General features: G+C 30.2%; 11 protein-coding genes across 11 annotated transcripts; 6 read left to right on the forward strand and 5 right to left on the reverse strand.

Moving 5' to 3' along the window:
* Nucleotides 1–273: 273 nt before the first annotated feature.
* On the reverse strand, nt 274–1,670 carry PPL_05535 (uncharacterized protein; the record flags this gene model as incomplete). The annotated part of the gene is made up of 5 exons (XM_020576414.1): nt 274–667; nt 753–998; nt 1,072–1,361; nt 1,436–1,468; nt 1,542–1,670. 5 exons carry the CDS (start codon nt 1,668–1,670, stop codon nt 274–276), a joined length of 1,092 nt encoding a protein of 363 aa, XP_020433663.1.
* A 1,375-nt stretch (nt 1,671–3,045) lies between these two features.
* On the forward strand, nt 3,046–5,928 carry PPL_05536 (uncharacterized protein; the record flags this gene model as incomplete). Its single annotated transcript, XM_020576415.1, has 4 exons — nt 3,046–3,171; nt 3,241–3,317; nt 3,429–3,495; nt 3,577–5,928. 4 exons carry the CDS (start codon nt 3,046–3,048, stop codon nt 5,926–5,928), a joined length of 2,622 nt encoding a protein of 873 aa, XP_020433664.1.
* A 575-nt stretch (nt 5,929–6,503) lies between these two features.
* On the reverse strand, nt 6,504–6,933 carry PPL_05537 (uncharacterized protein; the record flags this gene model as incomplete). Its single annotated transcript, XM_020576416.1, has 3 exons — nt 6,504–6,594; nt 6,729–6,828; nt 6,927–6,933. The coding sequence occupies 3 exons, from the start codon at nt 6,931–6,933 to the stop codon at nt 6,504–6,506; spliced, it is 198 nt and encodes a 65-aa protein (XP_020433665.1).
* Nucleotides 6,934–8,501: 1,568 nt separating this feature from the next.
* Nucleotides 8,502–11,355, forward strand: PPL_05538 (calponin domain-containing protein; the record flags this gene model as incomplete). The annotated part of the gene is made up of 3 exons (XM_020576417.1): nt 8,502–8,607; nt 8,687–8,839; nt 8,924–11,355. 3 exons carry the CDS (start codon nt 8,502–8,504, stop codon nt 11,353–11,355), a joined length of 2,691 nt encoding a protein of 896 aa, XP_020433666.1.
* A 914-nt stretch (nt 11,356–12,269) lies between these two features.
* PPL_05539 (uncharacterized protein) lies at nt 12,270–13,088 on the forward strand (the record flags this gene model as incomplete). Its single annotated transcript, XM_020576418.1, has 1 exon — nt 12,270–13,088. The coding sequence occupies one exon, from the start codon at nt 12,270–12,272 to the stop codon at nt 13,086–13,088; it is 819 nt and encodes a 272-aa protein (XP_020433667.1).
* A 109-nt stretch (nt 13,089–13,197) lies between these two features.
* On the reverse strand, nt 13,198–15,009 carry PPL_05540 (S10 family peptidase; the record flags this gene model as incomplete). Its single annotated transcript, XM_020576419.1, has 2 exons — nt 13,198–14,507; nt 14,613–15,009. The coding sequence occupies 2 exons, from the start codon at nt 15,007–15,009 to the stop codon at nt 13,198–13,200; spliced, it is 1,707 nt and encodes a 568-aa protein (XP_020433668.1).
* Nucleotides 15,010–16,394: 1,385 nt separating this feature from the next.
* Nucleotides 16,395–17,230, forward strand: PPL_05541 (uncharacterized protein; the record flags this gene model as incomplete). The annotated part of the gene is made up of 4 exons (XM_020576420.1): nt 16,395–16,438; nt 16,539–16,733; nt 16,811–16,992; nt 17,076–17,230. The coding sequence occupies 4 exons, from the start codon at nt 16,395–16,397 to the stop codon at nt 17,228–17,230; spliced, it is 576 nt and encodes a 191-aa protein (XP_020433669.1).
* A 426-nt stretch (nt 17,231–17,656) lies between these two features.
* On the reverse strand, nt 17,657–18,680 carry PPL_05542 (uncharacterized protein; the record flags this gene model as incomplete). Its single annotated transcript, XM_020576421.1, has 2 exons — nt 17,657–18,012; nt 18,080–18,680. The coding sequence occupies 2 exons, from the start codon at nt 18,678–18,680 to the stop codon at nt 17,657–17,659; spliced, it is 957 nt and encodes a 318-aa protein (XP_020433670.1).
* An 830-nt stretch (nt 18,681–19,510) lies between these two features.
* PPL_05543 (uncharacterized protein) lies at nt 19,511–20,674 on the forward strand (the record flags this gene model as incomplete). Its single annotated transcript, XM_020576422.1, has 3 exons — nt 19,511–19,983; nt 20,076–20,222; nt 20,329–20,674. 3 exons carry the CDS (start codon nt 19,511–19,513, stop codon nt 20,672–20,674), a joined length of 966 nt encoding a protein of 321 aa, XP_020433671.1.
* Nucleotides 20,675–20,996: 322 nt separating this feature from the next.
* On the reverse strand, nt 20,997–22,419 carry PPL_05544 (uncharacterized protein; the record flags this gene model as incomplete). Its single annotated transcript, XM_020576423.1, has 3 exons — nt 20,997–21,739; nt 21,808–22,122; nt 22,197–22,419. The coding sequence occupies 3 exons, from the start codon at nt 22,417–22,419 to the stop codon at nt 20,997–20,999; spliced, it is 1,281 nt and encodes a 426-aa protein (XP_020433672.1).
* A 174-nt stretch (nt 22,420–22,593) lies between these two features.
* PPL_05545 (inosine/xanthosine triphosphatase) lies at nt 22,594–24,194 on the forward strand (the record flags this gene model as incomplete). The annotated part of the gene is made up of 3 exons (XM_020576424.1): nt 22,594–22,605; nt 23,537–23,860; nt 23,949–24,194. The coding sequence occupies 3 exons, from the start codon at nt 22,594–22,596 to the stop codon at nt 24,192–24,194; spliced, it is 582 nt and encodes a 193-aa protein (XP_020433673.1).
* Nucleotides 24,195–24,404: the final 210 nt, after the last annotated feature.

The raw sequence follows: 24,404 nt of genomic DNA on the forward strand, positions 1-24,404 counted from the left end.
ACAAATTAATCAAGTCGTTCCAAGCTTTTTTTGAAATTTTTTTTTGAAAATCAAAAAGCACAATTTACGAACTATAACCATTTCAACCAATAATCATATTGACTGTAGGATTAAATCTAAAATCATTGAATCATCATCATTATATTGATCCCTAATATTAAAGTTATTATTTTGATTGAACAGTGTATTTTTATTTCATCGATTAAAATATAAGCTGTATATATATATTAAAGTATATTGTATAAAATATTATTTTTAGAAGTAATATAAAAGTTAATAAGGTGATGTTTCATCATATAGAGAATCAAATGTTTCCTCGCAGATCAATGAATCACTTGTAGAGACAGATCCTGATTTAACGGATTTCTGTCGAAGATTATTCCATAGTCCAACGGTCATCAGTTTATGACCATCGCTGTTTGGATGGAAACAGTCGACGGGTGAGAGCAACGATGCTGGGAATGTTGTATTCACCAAGAATGGTTGATAGATGACACCAACTGTTGTTGTTTGTTGGTCGACGTTTGATTTCCATGTTTGAATGGCATTTCTCATTCCTTGGTTGGCAGCATTGATGATACCAGTCAAAACTGTAGATGATTGTGTCCACAGGCAAGGACAAATATTATTGTTTTGATTATAGATCTTGCAATTGGAGGAAGTGTCACTATAAACTAATTCAAATCAACAAAAAAACTTTGTAAGTATATTTATAATATAAATGTTTTTTTAAAACAAATGTTCAATTTTACTTACATTGATTTAATTGTGGTAATGCAATCATATTGATGATTGTTCTGTGGTTGAATGATATAGTGATATTATTTAAAATTTCAAGATAATATGATCCCCAATATACTGGGTTCAATTGAAATTCTGCATCGATTGAAGTACACATGCTACATGCTTTGAATATTCCAATATAAATATTCAAAAGTTTCCATTTGTTTTGGAAATTGGTTGATCCATAATATCGAATAGCTTGATTATTAAGAAAGCTATTTTAAAATAAATAGTTTATTAATTAAAATGATAAAAAAAAAAGAAAAAGAAATATTATATTTTACTTACTTCATCTGATTATTTAGATTTTCTTCATTTCCTTTAGAGGCACCATTCAAACCATCATAAGAAGGATAATAAACCCCGGGTGCTCTGACTCCATTTAATAGATTAGAGGAACCACCATGAAACTGTGAGCCTATCGATAGTGAAAACAGATTTTTAATTGTCCATGCATTTGTGGTGTTACCATTTACGAATGAAAATCCTCGATATTCATTTACAGAGAGTGTTGTTGAATCACCGGCACCATAACCTCCTAATACTGTATCACCAGCTGATAGAATAATTTCAATATCCTAAATTTCAAAAAATTGTTAGTAATTTCTTTTTTAAAAAATTATTTTTTTTTATTTGGAATATATTTAAATACAAATATTCCATTCCAACCAACTATTGTTATTTCCTATAGAAATATATATAGATTGGAAAATAATATTTTTATGGTTTTTAAGAAATTGAATATTTTAAGGATTTACAGCAAACAAAACATTCTTGGCAGTGGTCGGAAAATAGTATGATTTCATTCCAGAATCACAAACTGGAAGTATTGCTTGAACGGATAATAAAATATTTGATAATATAAATAGAATAGAAATATAATTCATTTTTAAAAAAATAGTATTTAATGTTATATAGATATTTGTTTTTAAGATACAATTTCTTTTTTTATTTGGTTTTATTTTGTTTTGATATTGATTTAGGCCATTCCTATTTCAGTATTTATAGGTTTTTAAAGTTCGATAAGTATATCTTTTTTTTTGATAGGCCTCTATATATGTTGCTATTTGGGATTTCAAAAGATTAATGTGTATCACAAATCTTAATATATGATTTATTAATCTCATGAATGATTAATTTCTATCACACATGTTTCCATTTAAAATTAGCAATGATTTAAAAAGGTTCAAAATCTATATCGATCTTTAAGTCTTGGACCCAAAGCTAACTAGTACTAAGAACATACATCAAAATTAGCCACTATAATTTCAAAAATAGTCCCAAAAACCTTTTTTATTTATTTATAAAACAGTAAATTTACTTAAGGTTTCATTGATCAAACCCCCTTAATTGATGGCTCAAACAATTTAAGATTAGACAGTTTTTTTTTTTAATATTAAGGTTACAAAAACACACAATCAAATCAGCCTCCCCTCAGAATTTGTAAATTAGTGTTTTAAATGAAAAAAGAAATTTAAATTAAACTAATTTAACAATAACAAATTTGAAAAAGTTAAATGAATTCTTCATACATATGATCTAACAAATGAATGGTTAGTTAGTTTATTTGTTTAGAAACAAACATTAATCTTACAAAATATGTATCTTTTTTTTTTTTTGCAAGAAATTTAAAAAATGAATAAAATTTTTTGTTTGTTTTATTTTTTTTATTTTTTTGTTTTTTTTTTTGATCAAAACAAAATTTTCAATCTAATAATTTAAAGGTTTATTTTTAGAATTCAACAAATAATAATAAAAAGAGAGAAATAAAGATTGAAAATTATTTTTTGTTCTTGTTTTGTCAAGATTTTCTTCATTTTTCAACTCACTTTTATTTCAATTATTTGTTTAAATTATTTTATAAATTTGTGTGTTTTTTTTTTCTAACATTCTAATTTTTGTTTTTTTTTTTTTTTTTCCCTGTTTGATTGATTGATTGATTGCCTTTTCACATCATCATACATATCATAATCACATAATTATATCTTAACTTATATCTTAATTTTTATCATCATTTTTAATATCGTTGTATCATTTTTGTTTTTTTATTTTTATTTTTTTATTAAGTCAATCAACAGTTTAGTTCATTCATTTTTAATATAATAAAGTAGATCGTATTGTTGTTATTATTATTATTTCAACCAATTGTTATCAATTAGATTATCAACAGTCATTATAATATATTTTTATTTTAAATAGGTAATATTTGTTTTTTTTAATTTAAAAATATATATATACATATATTTAATAAAAGAAAAAGTAATGAATACAATTGCAAATAATGTGATGACACCTTCACCATCACTATCATCTACTACAACAACAACCTCAAATGCTCCTGCACCAGCAAAAGCAAATACAATATACACACAAGAAGCTGTTAAAAAAGTAAGTAATATTCCGACTTAGCTTATTAATTAATTAAAACTAATATTAACATTCAACAATAATAAATAGATATTAGAGGAGAACCAAATTCTTATTTCTACTATATTGGAGAATCAGAATTCAAATAGATTACAAGATTGCGTTGGGTATGTGTTTAAATTAACAACATCAATCTTAATATTATTATTATTATTGTTTTTATTATAGCTGTATTAATTAATCTCTTGATTATTTTTTAATTATTATGAAATGAATAGATATCAAATAAAGTTACAAAACAATCTAGTTACACTTGCAACTGTTGCTGAATCTCAAAAACAACATGTATGTTATTATTATTATATAATAATTGATATACTTTTTTATAAATATTAATCTAATGATCATGTCTGTTTTATTAAATAGCAAAACAATCTATCATTGCAAGCTATAGCTACACAGAAGGGTGGTGCTAATACAGGGCAACAACAACAAGCTCAAGCTTCACAGCAACAGCAACCACAACAACAACAACAAGTACCACAGCCAAATACACCTCCACTATTGAATGGTCAAGTTGCTCAACAGCAACCAATGCAACAGAATCCAACACAACAACAAACTAATCCTCAGCAACAGCAACAGCAACAACCTAACCAACAATCACCTACCTATGGATCACCAGTGGTAAACACAGGTAATGCAGCTCTTCACATGAAACCCAATAATATGGTTTCACAAACACAACCACAGCAACAACAACAACAACAACATGCCATTCCAACTCAACAACAGATGGTGGGACAACAACAACAACAACAACAACCTAACCAACCACAGGAAATGCAATCACCACAACAACAACAACCTAACCAACAACAACAACAAGCAATGCTAAATCAAACATCCCCGCAACCAAATACACCTGTTCCTTATTATTATCAGCAACAACCTAACCAACAACAACAACAACAACAACCCAATCCACAGCAACTTGGCCAACCACAAGCTAATAATAGTCCTGTTGCTCAGAAACCACAACAACAACAAGGATATCCAGGACAGTTACCACAACAACAGCAACAACCTATATACCAACAACAACAACCTCAACCACAACCCAATGCAATGTCACCACCAGTCAATCAACAACAAGCACAACTTGCATCACCTCACCAAATACACTCACCACATCAACAGCAACAACAAACCACCACGACCAATACTGTAGTGCAACAAAACTCGCCACTCGTACAACAGTCGATGATGGTAAATAAGCCAATGGCAAACATCGGACAATCCGTTCAGCAACCAAATAGCCACTCACCAATACAATCACCCATTCAACAGCAACAACAACCTTCACCAATGCAACAGCCGACTCAACAACAACCATCGCCAAACTACCAACAACAACAACCTCAACAGCCATCTCCCATCCCACAACAACAACAACAACCAGCTCAACAACAACAACAACAACAAGCTCAAACACAATCACTGGTTGCCCAGCTTCAACAACAGATAGTACTTTTGCAGCAACAACTTAATTCAATACCTCAGAAATATCAACATTTACAACAACAGCAACAACAACAAGCTATTCAACTTCGAGAACTCAATAACTACTACGCACAAGTTCCTATTACTCCACAAATACAAGCACAGATCACTAACATGCAAAACTCACACAATCAATACCAACTCGCAATGAATCAACTCCAACAACAACAAGCACAACTCAGTCAACAACTACAAAATACACAAGCACAACTACAACAAGCACAACAACAACAACAAGTACAAGCACAACCACAACAACAACAACTACATATTGAACAACAATCAACTACTCCTCAACAAGTAAATCAACAGCAACAACAACAACAACAACTATCTCAACAACAACAACCTGTTTATATGCAACAACCTACACAACAAGCAATCCCAGTCAATATATTCAACCAACACATAAAGAATTTCCAAGATCAACTTCAAAATTCAAAGAATCAAATACAAAATGTCACTCAGATGCTCACACAATTCCAAGCTATTCCACAACCATGGCAACCACAACAACAACAGCAATACACACAATTCCAGGTTCAGCTGAAGAGCTTTACAGACCATGCCAACTACCTCCAACAGATTCTAACATCACCTCCACAACAACAACAACTCATTATCCAACAACTTATAATGCAACAACAGCTACAACAACAGCAACAGCAACAACAGTTAATGCAGATGTCACAAGCACAGCCAGGACAACAACCACTACCACTCCAACAGCAACAACAACCACTCCAACCACCTCAACAATCGGTACCGGCAGCAATCCATCTGAAACAGCCATCGTCTCCACCCAACACAACAACACCAGCCACACAAAAAGTCGATAAAAAGGGTAAAGTCAAAGAGAAGACCTCCCACTGGACACAAGAGGAACACCAACTGTTTTTGGAAGCGGTTGCAAAGTTTGGAATCAAAGATTACCACTCTATTGCTGCGCACGTCAAATCTAGAAACCACCATCAAGTCAGAACACATGTCAATACCTACCTCAAGAACCAAAAGAAGAAAGAACTCAGTGCCTCCAACACCTCTGTTGGTAGCAGCAGTAGCAATATCGTCAATACACCAACCACCAATCCACCAACTGGAAACACTCCACTCAACTCCTTTGTCACCGAAGGTTTTTCGTCACCATCATCCGCTCAAACACCAAGTTCACCTCCTTCTCAAGCATCTCCTGATATTAATACATTGATACAATAATTAATCAAAACTATAGTTTTTTTTAAAAAAAAAAAGAAAACAAAACCAATATATATTACAAATCAAATCAAATCAAATTTAATTAATCCCAAATCATTCAAATCAATCAATCATTCAGTTCATTCATTCTACTTAGGTACCAATTTCAATGAAATTAAAACATATACATATAAAACTCGAAATATAATAAAATATTTAATAAATAACTCAAATATATTATTTGAGTTATTATTATTATTAAAATAGTAAAAAAAAATAAAGAAATTAATACTTTAATATTTCTATATATATATATATATATATATATAGGTGTGATAGTAGTTATTAATTTGTAATAATCATTCAATAATATAGTTTTTATTATTACTTCTTAATAATATTGGAAGAGGGGCAATGATATCGCAATATCATTCAATAGGTTAATATATTAGATTTAATATATAAAGGCTGTTGGTTCGTTGTTTTGGTTTGTTTTGTTTTAAATTTTACATTGTTTGTTTACAGATCTGTGTTTGCTGATGATTGTGGTAGCTTTCTTTGTTTGTTTTTAATAATATAATCTAGATGCGATTCGATCACTTCTTTAATTTGGCTGCAGCATCTTCCTCCTCTTTCTTTTTTCGGTCATCAAATGCTTTTTGTTTTTCTAATACTGCCAATCTGTCTCTGTAATAATGATAATAACAAATACAATAATAAAAAAAAGAAAAAAATAACAATAAAAATAAAATGGTTACATCATCTATCTTTATTTTCATTGATTCATTGATTTCATTGATTGTTCTAAACTAACAACTTACCTCTCTTTTCTATCAACCATGCTACCCTCCATACCTTTCTTTGGTCCCGATGCTTTTCTGGCCTCCGATCTCTTTCTATCGATTTCTCTTTGATTACCTCCTATTATTTTTTTGATCAAAAAAATAAATATTTATCAATTAGAATATTGTATATTAAAAACATTCAAATTCTCTTTTAAAAAAAAAAATAAAACATACTTGTCATTTTTTTTAAATCTTTATAAATAAATAAATGATAAACAACTTGTTTAAATTGATCTACTCTATTTTATCTAGTGAAACAACATTCAACATTGACCTTTGAGTTGTTTTGGTATCAAAATTTTTTTTTTTGTAAATTTTTCAAGAAAATTAGTTTGTTGACTTTTTTTTTGGAGAGTGAATGATTGATTATCTTTGAAAACAATGTAAATCTTTTTCCTTAAATTAACCTTATACCTACATAAATCGCAAAGAAAAAGGATTTTTAATTGGTGTGAAATTCATTTTATATGTTATTTTTGAGAACTTTCAAAATAATAGCACTTCTTTGTCAAATCAATTGGTTTGTTACATTTTTAATATTTTTTAAATTATGATTAAATATGATCGACTTCACACTTTTCTCATTAGATATATTAGCAACAATTATTATTATTTTTATTTTTTGGGTTCTTTTTTTGGATGATTATTATAATTTGCCAACAATCGTTTCGAAAACCCATTTTCTTTTAATTTTTAATTTTTTTTTTTACACTGTGATTAATTTTTTTCATTTTGGTTCAGCAAGGTGTTTTTGTTTTTTATCTTTAGTCATAAGCACAACAACATTGTTACTTACAACTTTATTTATAACAGAACAATTGTAATATTAATCTTTTAACAGCAGAAGAAAACAACAAGGGAATCATCACAAAGTTACTTTGCTATATATTAAAGTCTATTTAGTTTTTTAAAGTAATATTCATTTTTAAACAACAAGCCATATTATTGTTTTTTTTTCACTCTTATTTTATTTTTGTTTTAGTCATGTCTCCAAAAATTACTTTAAACTTTAGTTTGTAGATCCAACACATCACTAAACTCAGTCAATCATCAATCACTCAATACCGAAAGAAGAATAATTATAAGCCATATAAAATCTGATCATGATCAAATAACAATATACATATGTGTTAAAACTCATCCTATTTTCCAAAACGATAACAACAAAAATAACAATAACACCAACCCACTCGCCTACACAATTTTTTGTTGTGTTGCCGCCAGAAATAAACACACACAACACTGCTAAAAAAATAAAAATGAAATATATAAACAATGCACACCCAATCATCAATCAATTTTATTCCATTGATATGTGTGTGAATGCATGATGTTTGTAGAGTGATTGATAAGAGTAACAACACCAATAGCATCCGGATCAATCATCAATCAATTTGTTAAACAAACAACAAAACTTAACCATTCTAAGCAAGTTGTAAAATCTCAATATAAAATTATCATATCATATCATACAATTTTGATAGTTGATTGCCACCACCTACTACTTCTACTTACTCACTCAGCCAGTCTATTATTTATTTTTATCTCAAATTAATATAATCATTTTTTTATAATTATAATCAAATACCAGTATTTCTCTATCTCATTTTCAATCAATTCTATTTCATCATTAAGCTTTATCAATATATTTTTCCAAAGAATTAAATTAATTAAATTTTTAAACAAAAAAACAACAGGAAAATTAAATAAAAAAAACAAAATCAGTGTATTTTTAATTAGAATTATAATATGTCAGTTAAAACAGGACAAGAAGCATTGCTTCTTTGGGCTCAGTTGAGAACTAATGGATATCCAGGTGTAAAAGTTCAGAATTTCACTGATAGTTGGGGTGATGGTATGTGTTTATGATCACAATATTAGGTAGTTACACACATCTCTTCAAACTCTAACTATCAATCAAACAAACAATTTAGGATTAGCATTTTGTGCATTAGTTCACTCTTATGAAGGTGATAAACTATTTAAATATGATGAGTTGAACGCATCGAATAGACGTAATAATTTAGAATTGGCTTTTGTCACTGCCTTGAAACTAGGTGTTCCAGATTTATTGGATCCAGACTTTTGTATGTTTTTTTTTTTGAAAAAACAAAAATTGGATTTCCAAACAATTACATTCACTAACTAACCTTTTAATCATTAATTTGTAGTATTAATGGATGGAGGATTAGATCGAAGAAGTATAATGACATATCTATCAGAGTTGTATCATCATTTCAAGAAAGCTTATCCAGTTTCACCAGACTCTCCATACAAGAAACAAGGTATCAGTATCAGTATACAGGATCTCAACAGTGAGCAGCTGACTCAGTTGTTAATTAAGGAGCGTGAAAAGAAGGGAATTAAAACCAAGTTGGGTACTCCAATGTCACCGGGTGGTGGTTCTGCCAAGCCAGCTGGACATGCCAAGCCAACTCTGGATCCAGCATTGGCTGCCAAGCGTGCAGAAGAAGAGAAACAACGTGCCGAGCGTAGAAAGCAGCTCGAGGAAGACGCACGTATCAGACGTCGTCAAGAAGAAGAGGAAGAAGCAAGAAAGAAAGAAGAGGTATCCAGATTCCGTCAACAACAAAGTGGTATTCCAATTGGAAGTGTCGACAAGTCTGGCTCTGCTAACGACTTGAAAAAGAGAATCAAAGAGATGGAGGAGCTCGAGAAGAAGAGAAAAGAAGAGGAACAAGAGAGAAGAGAGCGTAAGCATCTCGATAGAAACAGCAAGCGTATGAGTCAATCTACATTGTCTGGTGAGATTGCCAGATTCAATCAAATGGCTATCAATGGAGATGATACTGCCGATAGTAATAGCAGCAGCAACAGCAACAACAATAATAATAATGATTCTACTTTTGTTAAATCAGAGTCTGTCGATCAAGCAATGGAGACACAAGAGGATACAGCTAAACTATTAGAGTTGCAAAAACAAAAAGAAGAGGAAGCAAAACAAAAGGAAGAACAAGATAGACAACAGAGAGAAAAAGACGAGTTGGAAGCTACCGAAAGAAAGAAGAAAGAGGACGAAGAGGAAGCCAAGAGACTCGAGGAAATGTCAGAGAGAGAAAGAACCAAGTATCAACTGGAGAAAGAAGAGAAAGAGTTGGAAAAGAGAAGAAAGGAAAGAGAGAATGCCAGAAAGGAAGCCAAGGAAAAGGAGGACAGAGAACTCAAGGAGAAGGAACGCGAGAAGGAAGAGAGACAAAAGGAGAGAGAAAGAGAGAAGGAACAGAGACAAAAGGAGAGAGAACTCAAAGAGAAACTGGAAAAGGAAGAGAAGGAGAGAGAGGCAGAACTACTCGCACTAAGAGAAAGAGAGAAACGTTTGGCAAGAGAGAAGGAGAAGGAAGAGAAAGAGAAACTCGAGAAAGAGGCACAGGAAAGAGAGGCACTCGAAAGACAAGCCAGACAAGAGCAAAGAGAGAGAGAGCTGAACGAGAAGCAATTACAACAAGAAAGAGAAGCAAAGGAGGCACTCAAGAAAGAGAGACAACTCAAAGAGAAAGAACAGAGAGAGATGCAAGAAGAGTTGGATCGTGAACGTGAGATTAGAGAGCGTGAGGAAGTCAGAGAACGTTTGGCCGTCGCTGAAAAGATTATAGATACCAGAGAGATTAGAAGAAGAGAGAGAGAAGCCAAGGAGAGAGAAGAGAAGGATAAGGAAGACAAGGAAAGAGAAGCCAAAGAAAAGGAAAGAGATGCTAAGAAGAGAGAGCGTGAGCAAAAAGAGAAAGAACAGAAAGAGAAGGAGGAAAGAGAAAGAGAAGAGCGTGAGCGTGAACGTGAGGCAAGAAAGAAAGAAAGAGAACAAAAAGAGAAAGAACAGAGAGAGAAGGAAGAAAGAGAACGTGAAGAGAGAGAGAAGGAACGTGAAGCCAGAAGAAGAGAAAGAGAGCTAAAGGAGAAGGAACAAAGAGATAAAGAGCAAAAAGAACGTGAGGACAGAGAGAGAGAACGTGAAGAGGTCAACAGACAGCGTGAAGCCAGAAGAAAAGAGCGTGAAGACAAGGAGAAAGAGGAACTCGAGAAACTCAAACAAGAGAAAGAAGCAAAGGAGCGCGAAAGATTGCAGAAAGAGAAAGAAACTGCCAAGGCACTCGATGAATATGAACTCGCCAAAGAGAAGCGTGAGGAAGAGCGTAGAAAGAGAAGAGAACAAATCGAGCGTGAGATTGAAGAGGAAAAGAAGAGACTCGAAGAGGATAAGGAAGCGAGACGTAGACAACGTGAAGAGAGAAGAAAGGAGAGCGAGTCATCGACACCATCCTCCATTGATAGTTCACCTGGTGTAAAGAGTCCATCGTTAACCTCAACATCGTCATCATCATCATCATCAACATCAACATCTGCAACCACCACAACTGACAGCTCATCCATCTCACGTGAAGACTACTATGAACAACGTAGACGTGAACGTGAAGCCAAGAAGAAAGAACTTGAAGAGGAAGAAAAGAGAATTGAAGAGGAAAGAAAGAAAAGAATCGAAGATCGTAAACTCGAACGTGAAAGAAAAGATAGAGAGCTTGCCGAGGAAACAAAACGTCTCGAACAAGAAAGAGAGGAAAGAAGAAGAAAGAGAGCTGGTTTATAAATTAAATCATTATAATATAATAATTATAAAATAGCTTTTGTTTATTTATTTCTTTTTTTCAGAATCTTATCAAATCAATAGTATGTATTATCAATATTAAACAAATATCGATAAACTAATCATTAAAGTTTACTAATTAATAAATCATTTTGTTTTTTTATAGTTTATTATTCAACTATTTTTTTTTTTTTTGGTTTAAAGAATGTATTTTAACTAATTCTTCTTAATCAACAATTCAACACAAATCAAATTACATCAGGAATATAAATTTATAGAAACAAACAAATATCATATAATATTTAAATAAATAAATTGTATTATTACACACAAAATGCTGCAAAAAAATATTACATTACAAGATTGATAGATAGATAGATATTAGATGTATATCAAAAAACAGATATTTTTATCTCTATTTGATTTTATTATTGTAATAGATAGGTAAGTTCTCTTAATCCGATATTGTTATCATAAATGTTGGTATGTGGGGATTATTTGTTTACTTTTTTTTTTTTTTAATATCAGCAAAGAATTTCCAAAGATATGTGTTTACCACACACACACAAATATATCTTAAACAAAAATACAGAGTCGTACGATTTTATTTAAGATCTTATTTTAAAGTATCTAGAAGGTGTTGATGGATTAGCAATTTCCAAAGTCAATTTTAAACATGACAAATTTTGATTATACTTTAAAAATAAAAAATGGTGGTATTTAGTATCCATATATCGAAACATCATGGTGTATCTCCTTTTAACAAAAAAAAAAAAAAAAAATCAAACCAACCATCCGACCAGTGGAATACTTCTTAAAATATAATTTTATTACCTTTTTATTCATTTCCATTAAATTATTTATATTAAATTTTTTTTTTTTTTTAAATATTTGGAGAAAATTATTATTATTTTTAAATGAAATTTTATAATAATCTATTCATTGTAGTTTCTGGATTATTGGTATTATATTTTACTTTGTATCCAGATATTGTATTATCAGTCTATATTCCACCGGTTGGAAATGGACAATACTATGTACAATACAGAGTAATTGGTCATGTCTATTTGGATACCAACGAAAATGGCGAGTTTGACGATGGCGAGCATCTAATCGATGGTTTGGAAGTGTTTCTAACCAAGTCTGATAAACAAATCGCACATTTCAGAACAATGTACGGAGAGGAATCGTTTATTATTCCTGCTTTGCGAGAAGCTCAATATTGTATCACTATTAAAGACTCTACACTTCACAAGTTTAGTCCGGTCCTCAGCTCCAACAATATGCTCTATCCCAATGGTTCATATTGTTTCGATCTTAATCCACAAACTACTACCAACGAACGTGGTCGTGTATTCCGATACTTTGCGGGTTTTAAAGAGAATAAATATCCTGTCTCCGTAATCACATGGCACGATGTAAATCAAAATGGATTGATTGATGAAGATGAGCCATATTTGCCTGGAATCTCTGGTGAAATTAGATATGACAATGAAAATGGTCCACTCTATGCTCGTTTCAACACTGGAGAGTTGCAATATGGACATGGTTTCAATATCGAGTTGGTTGCAGACAGAGTTTATTGTATTATTTTAAAGGATCCTTCCGATACATATAAGATTGAAAAGAAAATTGGTTATAGTAAATTCGATCCAATCACTCAATCCATTCGATTCTATATGAATAGATATAGAGATCCTTTACATATCCCAGCTGGATTTATTTTGAAAATTTAATTAATAAAATAAAAATATAAGAAAATAGTTTTAGAATAACAAAAAATAAAATACTTGATTTGAAATTTTTAAATAAATTATTTATTTTTGGGAGGGGGAGTTGAGAAGTTTAGTTAATTCTGGTGTATGCGAACTTTGATCTGAAATAGAAAATGACAACAGACAAACCAATGATAATACCAACAGCGAAAGCAGCAAAGATAATCAAGATCCAGGCGGTTTGAGTCAAAGGTGATGTGATGACTTTGGATGGAGTTGGTGTTGGGGCACCGATGGTCTGCTCAGTGTATTCATAGGATTGGTTCTTGAGGAATGTAGCAACCATACCCAAAGCGTACTGTGGGACGTCCATTGGCACCATGTGACTGCCACCTAATACCAAAAGGAATGTAAGATTTTGTACTGGTCCTTTTACATATCCTGCAGTCTCCAAGTTTCCGTTGGAATCTTCAATAGTCCAGGTATAACGTTGAGCGGCATTCCACTCTTCAGTACCATTCCATTCCATGGCATTCAAATACTCTTGAGTACCAACATGGTTACAGATGATATCAAACTGACCGTTGTAAACGAGTACTCTCAAATTGGAAAGCATATATGGGAACAAGTGAAGTGTACTCTCATCAGTATTGACTAAGAATTGGGAGGCGGTACCATTACATTCAGCCCATTCGACTGGTGCATCATAAACATGGCATGCATTACGAACAGTTTGGAGACTGAGATAGGCTTGTTCGTCGTTGATTCCAACTGGCCAATTAACACCACCACTGGAATCATAGAGACGGTAGTCATAGACATTGACTTGGGTGGTTGTGTTTGAACCAGAATCGTCAGAGAGTGTTCCAAGAACATTGTCACATTCGTCAGAGTCATAAACACCATTCTTGATTTGAGCTTGACATGCGGCAACCAATGGTTGGTAAGCATTGTATTGGTCGAGAGAGATGATACCGGAAGCATATCCCATCTTGGCGTATGAGTCGTATTGGGTAATTGGGTGAGTCCATCCGTTACCAATTAAAAGACCTTGGAGATTCAAAATGATATCGTCAGTTTGAACTGATTTGTTGGCAATAGCGGCATTGACTTCCAGGATGTAGCTACTGTAGATTGGGAGATAATGACCGGCAAATGATTCACCAGACATGAACAATGGCAATGTGGAATAGTTGCTGAAAATTCCAAAGAATTCCTGGAGGAAAATGTAGAAATCCAACTCTAAATCTGAATCGTCACGGACATATCCAGATGGATCCAAGACATAGGATAAACCAGTTCCAACTGGCTCGTCAATGTACAAGACATTGGCAACGTTGTGCCATGAAGATGGATTAATATTTACAACATATTCACCACTTACATTAGCCAAACGGAATGGACCATTCTCAATGAAAAGACCATCCATTGATGAACAACCTATTGATTTGAATAGGTAGAAAATAATAATAATAATAATAATAATAATAATAATAAAGTAAGTAAATTATTTACTTTCTTGAATAATATGTTTTAACTACATACCTGGACCACCATTGATCCAAACTAAAAATGGCAATTCCAATGGGTTGGTAGCGTTGGCTTGGATGAACCAGAAGAAAAGGTTGGCATTTGTGGTTTGATTGATTGTGATGTAACCAGCATAGTGAGTGATATCGATATCTACTGACAAACCTGGCATGGTTCCTGGAAGAACTTCGTATGATTCTGGGTTATCGAATTGGTGTTTGAGTGGAGTGGATCTAGCTTGCATGAGACGCTCCAACTTATTCTTGTATTGAGTGTGGTCACGTGATTTTCCATCACTCTGTCCTTTCGCGTCTCCATTGACACGACGTTGATGTCTGATCATCTTTGCATCAATGATACATGATGAAAGTAAACAAATTGTTACTAATGAAATTAACAATAGTAATTTCATTTTATATATAGTGATACAATTTTATAATTCTATAAAAAACTATTTTTATAAAAAAATATTGATACTTTAAAAAAAGTTGATTAGTTACAAACTAAACTAAATGTATGCCTATTTTAAAACAAATATTTTTTATACAATACAATTGAATAAATATTAACAGTTTAAATATTAAACTCCGTGATTTCAACAAGCCAGTATTTTTTGGATAAAATTATGTTTTTTTTACTAATTTTTTTTTAAAGTGACATTTTTTGATCAAAGTTCGTTTGCTGTGCTTCAAACCACTTTACTAAAAAATCATAAAACATTGGATGTTTGATCGATTACACACTATCATTCTTTTTACCTTTCTTTTGAAATTTCCTGATGAAAAATAAAAAAAAAGGGGGCGGCTCATTAACGTTCTAATCTGGGGGGAAATGGTTTGTAAGAATTTTATATCTACTTTAAAGTTATTAAAGAATAAGAATTAAAAAATATCTAAATGGCTAGTTCTGAAATCATATTATTCTATTTTAATAAAATAGCAAGAATGAAGAAATTAATGACTTCTTGAACATGGAATTTACATTCAGAATAAATTTTATAAATTTTATTTATTTATTTGTTTTTTTTTGAAATTATTGATATCAAAAATTTTGTTAGTTTTTTATCCATCTACTGTAAAGCTATAGATAAGTCAGTTATTGTTGAATTGAATTCAATAAAACTTGGAGCTATAAGAAAAACGTTATCACTTTTTAAAAAAAATAAAAAACATAAAAAATCAAAAAATAAAAAATAAAATTAAAAAAAAATGATTTTTCTTAACAAACAAAAAATTATTTGTATAATAATTAATTTATTTTTTACTTTAAAAGTATTTCAATTTTGTTCTATATTGTATAAATTCAATTCAATTTCAAGTTACTTTTATTAATCATTCAAATCAATTCAATTAATTAGCTATATTTGTAAATTTAAAAGTTTTTATTTTTGTAATTCCCATTTGATCAACGTTGTATATAGATTTAAAATATTCCCTACTATCATCATTATCATTATTATTAATACTTGTTATTACACTATTATTGTTTGTTATTACATCCAAAAACTATCAATATTATTAGTTTAATTACAATCCAATCAAAGAGCAGAGCAAAGAGTAAAATCCTTATTCCTTTTTAATTTTAATTTTTTTTATAAAAAGTCTTTTTTTTTTTAATTTTCACTTTTTTTTTTAATACGATTAAAAGTAATTGTTTTTTATTGTTTTGTAAAGTAACTCTAATATATATATTATCATTATCAACATTGTACAAATAAAATAGTTTTAAATTTCATATATATCGTATATTTATAGTATTTAAATAGTTTATTATCATATAGTATTTATTTTATATAGAATGTCATCACCAAATAGAAGAAGAGATCTAGATCTCACTAAATTGTAAGTATTAAAGGTCTTTATTCAACATTACAATAGAGTTTGAGTTGGCTAACAGTGTGATAATCGTTTACAACAACAATCTATTATTATTATTATCTAGGATGATGAGTAACTATGAGGTTACGATATCTACCGATTCAATGGCAGAATTCACCGTCACTTTTTATGGACCTAAAGATAGCCCTTACTTTGGTGGCACATGGAAGGTCAGAGTTGAATTACCTCCCAACTACCCTTACAAATCACCTTCCATTGGATTTTTAAATAAGATATACCATCCAAATGTAGATTTAGCGTATGTATCAATCAATATAATCAAATAGCTATACTCTATTTTTTGTCATAGAACTAATTCTTTTATTCTATAAATAGATCGGGGTCAGTTTGTTTAGATGTAATTAATCAGACTTGGAGTCCAATGTTTGATCTTATCAATATATTCGAGGTATTCCTTCCACAACTTTTGTTATATCCCAACCCAACCGATCCATTGAATGGTGAAGCTGCATCAATGTTACTTAAAGAGCCTGAGAAATATAAACAAAAAGTAAAGGGTAATGTATCATCATACAGCACAAAGCAATAATACCAATCTCCATACTAATAATTGACAATACAATCATTATTACTATTATAGAATTTGTAAATAAATACGCAACTAAAAACTCACAACAGGAAGACAGTGAATCAGAGAGCGATTTGAGTTCTTATTCAGATGATTCCGATGCCAATGATAGCGATAATGATGGTGATGACGACGACACCAAAACTAAATTCCAAATTGATTTTTAAGTAATGAATATTTTGATCTTACGGTCGATAAGAGGAAACAGGAAAATATTATTATGGATCATACAGAGATTATAAATTAAAAAAAAAAAAAAGGGAAATGTAAAATGGTTAAAATTTCAATTCAATTCAGAATCACAACATCAGTACATATAATATAATTATCAAAATTCAATCAACCAAATCAAATCAACATAAATAAGATTACCAACCAACCAATCAATCAATCAACAATTAATTAATTAATACTGTAATCTCAAATCTTATTCATTAATTTAAATCATCACTATATAATTGTAACAAAGACGTCCAATAACCAATATAATCAATTAAAATTCAATTAAAAACTTTGTATTTAAACTTTTACTTTTTAATTTAAAATATTAAATATATTTGTTTTTATATTTTATTTTATTTAAATTAATCTTATCAATCAGATTCAGTACTGGTTGATGAATCAGATGTTGAATCATTATCACCATCGATATCTTTGTTACTTGTTTCCAATGCATCTTCTACGATAATCTGATGTTTAATTGAAGGAGATAGTTTTGGTATATCTGTATCTTTTGTACCGTTCATAGTTAGAGGTGGCTCGTCAACTTTCTGATATTCAATTCCATTCAGCGCCAGATACTTTAATGACATTGCTTCACTATCCAATGGATTCATTCGAAGGATTCGCTCTGCACACTCCAGTGCCATCTGATACTTTTCATCCTTAAAATAAGATGTACCTAAATTCATTAAATAATTCTTATTTTCATTATCTTCTTTTAAAAGATCTGTTTGATTAAAAGATAAATATTATGAGTAATTAAAATTTGAATAAATATTATAAATTTGTTTTACCTAATAAAATTGGAAATGATTTAGCTCTGGTATCGTGTTTTTCTGAATGTGATAATGCAATTGCATATTGTAGAGAGATGTCAGTGGATGGATGTCCATTTGACAATCGTTTCTCACGTTGATATTTCGATTCCATTTGATTTAGTTGACCGAGGTACAATTCACTGTCGGTTCGTTCCTTTAGGTATTTTATATTTTTGGCAGTTGGAATGACAACGTTGGTGTTGTCCGATGTAGATACTGGATAGTCAGCATTGTTATTGTTAAATGTCAGATGGTTTCTGTTGACCATTTCAATATCACCAGTGGTGTTTGGAGCTCTTCGTTTATCAAAGGCATCTCTTGTGGAGGCTTCTGATTTTCTACGTGGATTATTGCGGTGTTCACCGTAATCAATGTTTTTATCTGATGATCTAAGGCAGCCACAAGTAATTATTCTCTTTATTCTCCGAATAATCCGATGTAACACTATTCTATGACCATGCTTTGATTGTTGTCCTGACATTTGTTTCCTATTAACATCATCACCATAATCATTATTATTATTTATCTGATTATTATTTTCTGTCATAATATTACTATCATTGTTATTATTATACATTTTATTTATTTATTTCTATTCATAGTTAATGTTTCATTTAATTATTTTTTTGTTTCAACACCAAATTTGTTATTTAAATATTAAACTCATTATTCATAATAATAATAATAAAAAAATGTGTTATGTGAAGGTGATTATAAAAAACACAATAAAAAAAAAAAGATTATTCATGTAATAAATTGGTTGTATCTATTACTTTTTTAGTCTTAAATGTTTTGCATGTTCATCATTGAAATTAGTTTTTATTAAAAAAAACTTGATAAATTAAAAATATTTGATTTACAATGAAAGATTAAATTGTTTTTTTTTTCATATTCTTTTTATCTTTACTTTTCAAGTCATTTTAATTCTTTTAACAAAAAAATAAATAATATTAAAAAAAAATAATATTAAAAAAAAAATGAGTGAATGAATCTTGACTTGGTGTGTTGACTGTTTTACTGACATCGATTCAAACATTATTCAACAGCCTGAATTTTCTTTATTTATTTAAATACTTTACTTTTTTAAACATACATTATCATTATTATTTTTTTAATTTTTTCTTGCATAACAAACTTTTGAAGTCTGTTCAAAAAAATAAAATTAATTAAAAATATTGAAAAAAGTCAATTTAATTTGAAATTCTCTATAATTTCATCGAAATCTCTATTTGTTTATTCTTATTGTTCGTTCAATATCAATAAAGAAACATAGATACTTAGATTGACAGATAGTTTCTTTGTTTACTTTCATTAGTTTGCTTGGTTGGTTTAGGTCAGTCAATTTTCAATTTAAAACAAACTAAAGCTAAGAGAAAGAAGAAGAGGAAAGAAAGATAGTAAAGAAAAATGAGCAGCCGACAACCACACTTTTGGTGTCACCAATGTAAGAAGTATATAGATATAGAAAATAGTGAGGAATTGGTATGTCCTGACTGTGACTCTGACTTTGTAGAGGAAGTTGATCCAGCTGATTATCCACAACAACAACAACAGCAACAACAACAACAGCGTCAACAACAACAATCGATGCCAAACTATACAAGTGCAGATCAACTATTCTCCAATATATTTGGTCCTTTTACAGTGCCTATGACTACACCTCCAACCAATGATATGCCAAACAGACAAACACGACCACAACAACCAGGATTCTCACAGACATTCTCATTCTCATTCCCTAGAAATTCTCTTGGTGGACCAGCAAGAACAACCCCCGGTGTTTCACCACCAGTACCACAAGAGTTGACATCAATGTTCAACTCGATTTTCAATCAGCCACAAAATCAATCACCAGCAGACTTTGATCAAATGATGTTCAAGTAATTATTATTGTTATTAACATTCTGTAGAAATCATACAATCTAATGTATGTTTGTATATTAACATGTTGTTTTTTATTTAATTACTATAGTTTTATACAATCACTTACTGCAGGGACAGGAGTACAACCTATGAACATATTTATGGGAGGACCAGGTTATGTTGGTAATCCTGGTGACTATTTCGTTGGACAAGACTGGCAAGGTCTGCTAAATCAACTATTCCAAGCATCACAAAAGTAATTATTTCATTATTATGATGATGATGATGATGATCATACTACTTACCTGTTGACAACTTTTTACTGATGTCTGTTTATTTTTTTTTACTAATCAATTAAATAGAAAGGGAACACCACCAGCATCAAAGGATGAAATTAATAAATTAAAAAAAGACAAAGTCAATCAAGCTATTGTAGACAAGAAACTCGATTGTTCCGTTTGTAAGGAAGAGTTTGAATTGGGACAAGACTACCTTGAGCTACCTTGCACTCATATATATCATCCCAACTGTATAGTACCATGGCTAGAAATGCATAACAGCTGCCCAGTTTGTAGATATGAATTAAAGACTGATGATAAAGAATATGAAAACGATAGACAGAACCGTGAAGGAAACAACAACAATAATAATAATAATAATAATACATCTACTACAACAACAACAACAAACAATTTTCATTTAGATTAACTTTATAAACTAATATATAAATAACTATAATAATAAAATTTTATTTATAATCAAAAAGATATAGATATTAAACAATTTAATAATAGGAATTAGAGCAACAATAAATATCAAGATGTCACACCGTTGTACTTTAAACAAATTATAACATATATTTTCAAACTTAGACTCATAATAAGAGTTTAAAATAATAATATTATTATTGATTTTTGGGTAAAGGATATGTATTTGATGTAAAGAATATACTAGAATGTACTTTTAAGTCCTTTCCAATAAATTTATTATAGATTATAAAGATTGTGTATTTATAACTCGAAATATATAGTTAAGAAACAATTTGTTCAAGGGTAGGTTGATTAATGAATGGGTTATCACTGGATTGGGTCTGTTGCTTTGGAGTGCTTGGCTCTTCAGCAATAGTTCCATTACTGATGGTATTTGTGTTGATAGTATTACTATTACTACTTATATTATTGTTATTATTATTGTTGTTGTTTGAGATACTGGATGAACTGCTGAGAATAGAGGTGAAAAAAGTCTTTAGCGAAGTAGTTCTCTTTCTATTGGGTGATGAATTTTCAGTAGCGGTTTGATTGATGAGTTCTGTGGTGACTGGTGAGATAGGTCTGAAGCTAGACTCTGGTACCACTTGATTGTCGTTTCTGCTTCCAAACAAAAATGGGATCGGTGAACTGGATTTTCGGTAGGAAGTGGCCGATGGTGTGGCAGATGGTGGTGGAGGTAGAATCAAATCTTGAGTAGAGTCTTTGAGAGGTGAGGAGTTGGTTTGGTTCGATGATACAGTGACTTCTGCAGCCGGTTGAATAGATGATGTTGGTGTTTGTGAATATACAGGTAGTGAATGTGATAGTATTGAGCTATGACTATTGTTGTTTATGATATTATTAAAGTTGTTGTTTAGTCCGTTGAGTGAGGTGATAACACCACTTCCATTCAACAGGGTCTGAGATGATCGTAGTGGCTCTAAAAACTTCTCTTCGGCAGAACAAGAGAATCTCTTTTCCCTTGAGCTTATTGGTACATCTAAACAAAGTGGATCGCTATCACCTGAATAATTAAAGAAAATTGTAAGAAATGGAACTTAATGGTAGTATTAAATTTAATCGATATCATACCATTCTTTTTCATATTGGAAATTGTTGAAACAAGAATTGGAATTGTATAGGGAATTGTTGTGTTTATAATGGATGGTAAATAATCTGTCAAAGTATTTGACAATAGTGAATTAATGCTGGAAACAATCTTATCATTTGACAGCATTGACAATGCAATATCTTCAATATTTCCAGCTTTTCTATTTTGACTATTATTATTATTACTATTATTGTTTGTATTGTTACTATTTACATTATTACAGTTATTAATATCAGATATATTACTATTATTATTAATATTATTATTACTATTTCTATTTATATCACACTTGATAACTAAAGATATAAAATTTATATTTAATTAATAAAATCGAAAAAGATGATAGATTTTTATAGTTTATATGACATACTTAATATTTTTATCATTGTGGGCGATATTGAGTGAGCTTCTTTGAGATCCTCTGTTGACGCCAAGGTAACATACTCATTTTCATCATCTAAATAGGATATTGTGTATATTGAGTCACTAGAGAGACAATATAGCGATGAAATTGTAAAGCATAGACATGGAAAGCTAGCTTCCTTGAGTCTGAATCTTCTTTTATCTTCTCCCAACTGAGATTTAATTAACATTTTTATTATTATTATTATTTTTAGTTTTGTCCAAAATCAATATGATTATCTTGTATCTCTAAATTTATTTATAATGTATGTTATTCAGTTTATAAATATAAAAAAAAATAAGAATTTGATAAAAGATGGAGAATATAAATATATATTTATATTATTAGTAAATAAAAATATAAAATGAAAGATGATGTAAACAAAACACAAAAGTTAAACCAACACAATATTTGTGTTTTTATTGTTTTTAAATGTTATTTAGCGAGCTTTGTGTTTATCTTTGAATTGGTGGTTGTGTTTTGAGTGAGTTAGTGGTCAACAGTCAGATAGAGATAGAGTGTGTGATTATGTAAAAATTTTTGTGAGAGATAGAGAGATGATAATAAAAAAATTTAACTATGTACAATTATATATGTATTTTTAAAGTTGTTTATAAAAGGTAAAGTTGTCTCTGATCTGTCATTAGTTTAACATTATTTACAAATATATATATATGACAGGACTGTGATTAATTTACAAAATGTGATTAAATTTTAAAATGTACAAAAAAAAAAAAAAGTTTAATAATTATTTAAATGATTTTACTCCTAAAAATGATCAATTAAAAGAATGTAAAGAAGAATAACAATTGTTTACCTCCCTGATTATATTCAAACAAAAATCAAACAATTTTTCTAGAATACATGAAAAACCACCATTCTTAAAAGTGAAAAAAATGGGAAGAATAAATTAAATAGGTTGGGTGATTAAATTAATCTATCAAATCTGCCCAAAATCAGATCATCATTGGTTTATTTTTTACTATAAAATTTGAATTTAATTAAAAAAAAAATTAAATGTTTTTTTGGGTGAATAATGGGATTATTTCATTGATCAATCTAATAATGATTTTTTTTTAGATAATCTTGATTAACTGACTTTTGATCATTTTATTCTATAATTTTTAATTGAATAACATAGGCAAAATGATATCATTTTGTTTATTCTCTGTGATTGTACATTTAAATTATATTATTTTTTTTTTTAAAAATATGGAATAATTTCGTTTCGTTTTTTTTTTTTGTTTTTTTTTTTTTGGTGTATTACTGATCTTTGCAAATCAATTCAAATCTTTATCAACAATTAGATATTAATAGGAGCGATGGTAGTTGTTGCAGTTGGAACTACAAACAAAGCAAAAGTAAAGGCAGTTGAAGACGCGTTGAGTTTGATATGGCCAAATGATACAACAATACACAAAGTAATTCCTGTTGCTGTGGTCTCTTGTGTACGAGCACAACCAATGACCGATGACGAAACCATCGAGGGAGCTGTACATCGTGCAAAATCTGCTTTGTCACAATCGACCGATGACTCTGAAGTACAATATGGAATAGGAATTGAAGGTGGTGTTAATAAAGTCGGTGATCATTGGTTTGAGTTTACTTGGGTAGTAATTGTAGATAGAAAAGTAAGTGATATATATCAATAGATGATCTTTGTGTTGGTTTAATAATTAATTAATTATTATTTTCATTTATTTATTAAACAATGAAAAGGGTAATAAAGGTATTGCATCAACTTCAAGATATGAACTACCAACCAAAGTAATGGAGCCATTGATAGCAGGAGAAAAAGAGTTATCACAGGTAATGGATGAAATCACTTGCACATTCGATGTTAGAAGTAATCAAGGTGCGATGGGTGTATATACAAACAACATTTTAAATCGATCCTTAGTGTGTACACATGCAGTTGTTTTTGCTTTTTCAAAATTCTTTGTTAAAAAAGAATATTGGTATTAAAAATATATAAAAAGAACCTATATTCATTACGCTTTGTACTTAATGGTTAACCACAAATATTTTTATCTGTCGTTTGTTAGAAGAAAAAAAATCAAATTTTTTTTAATAAAAAAAAAAGAAAGATTTAAAAAGAACAGAACCATATCAGTTCTTACTTTTCCAACACCAAATCAAAGTAAAAGTCACTCTATGATTATTGTTCAATAACTT

The sequence above is a fragment of the Heterostelium album genome (assembly GCF_000004825.1).
Source record: "Heterostelium album PN500 unplaced genomic scaffold PPL_contig12, whole genome shotgun sequence".
In the NCBI taxonomy this organism is placed as follows: Eukaryota; Evosea; class Eumycetozoa; order Acytosteliales; family Acytosteliaceae; genus Heterostelium; species Heterostelium album.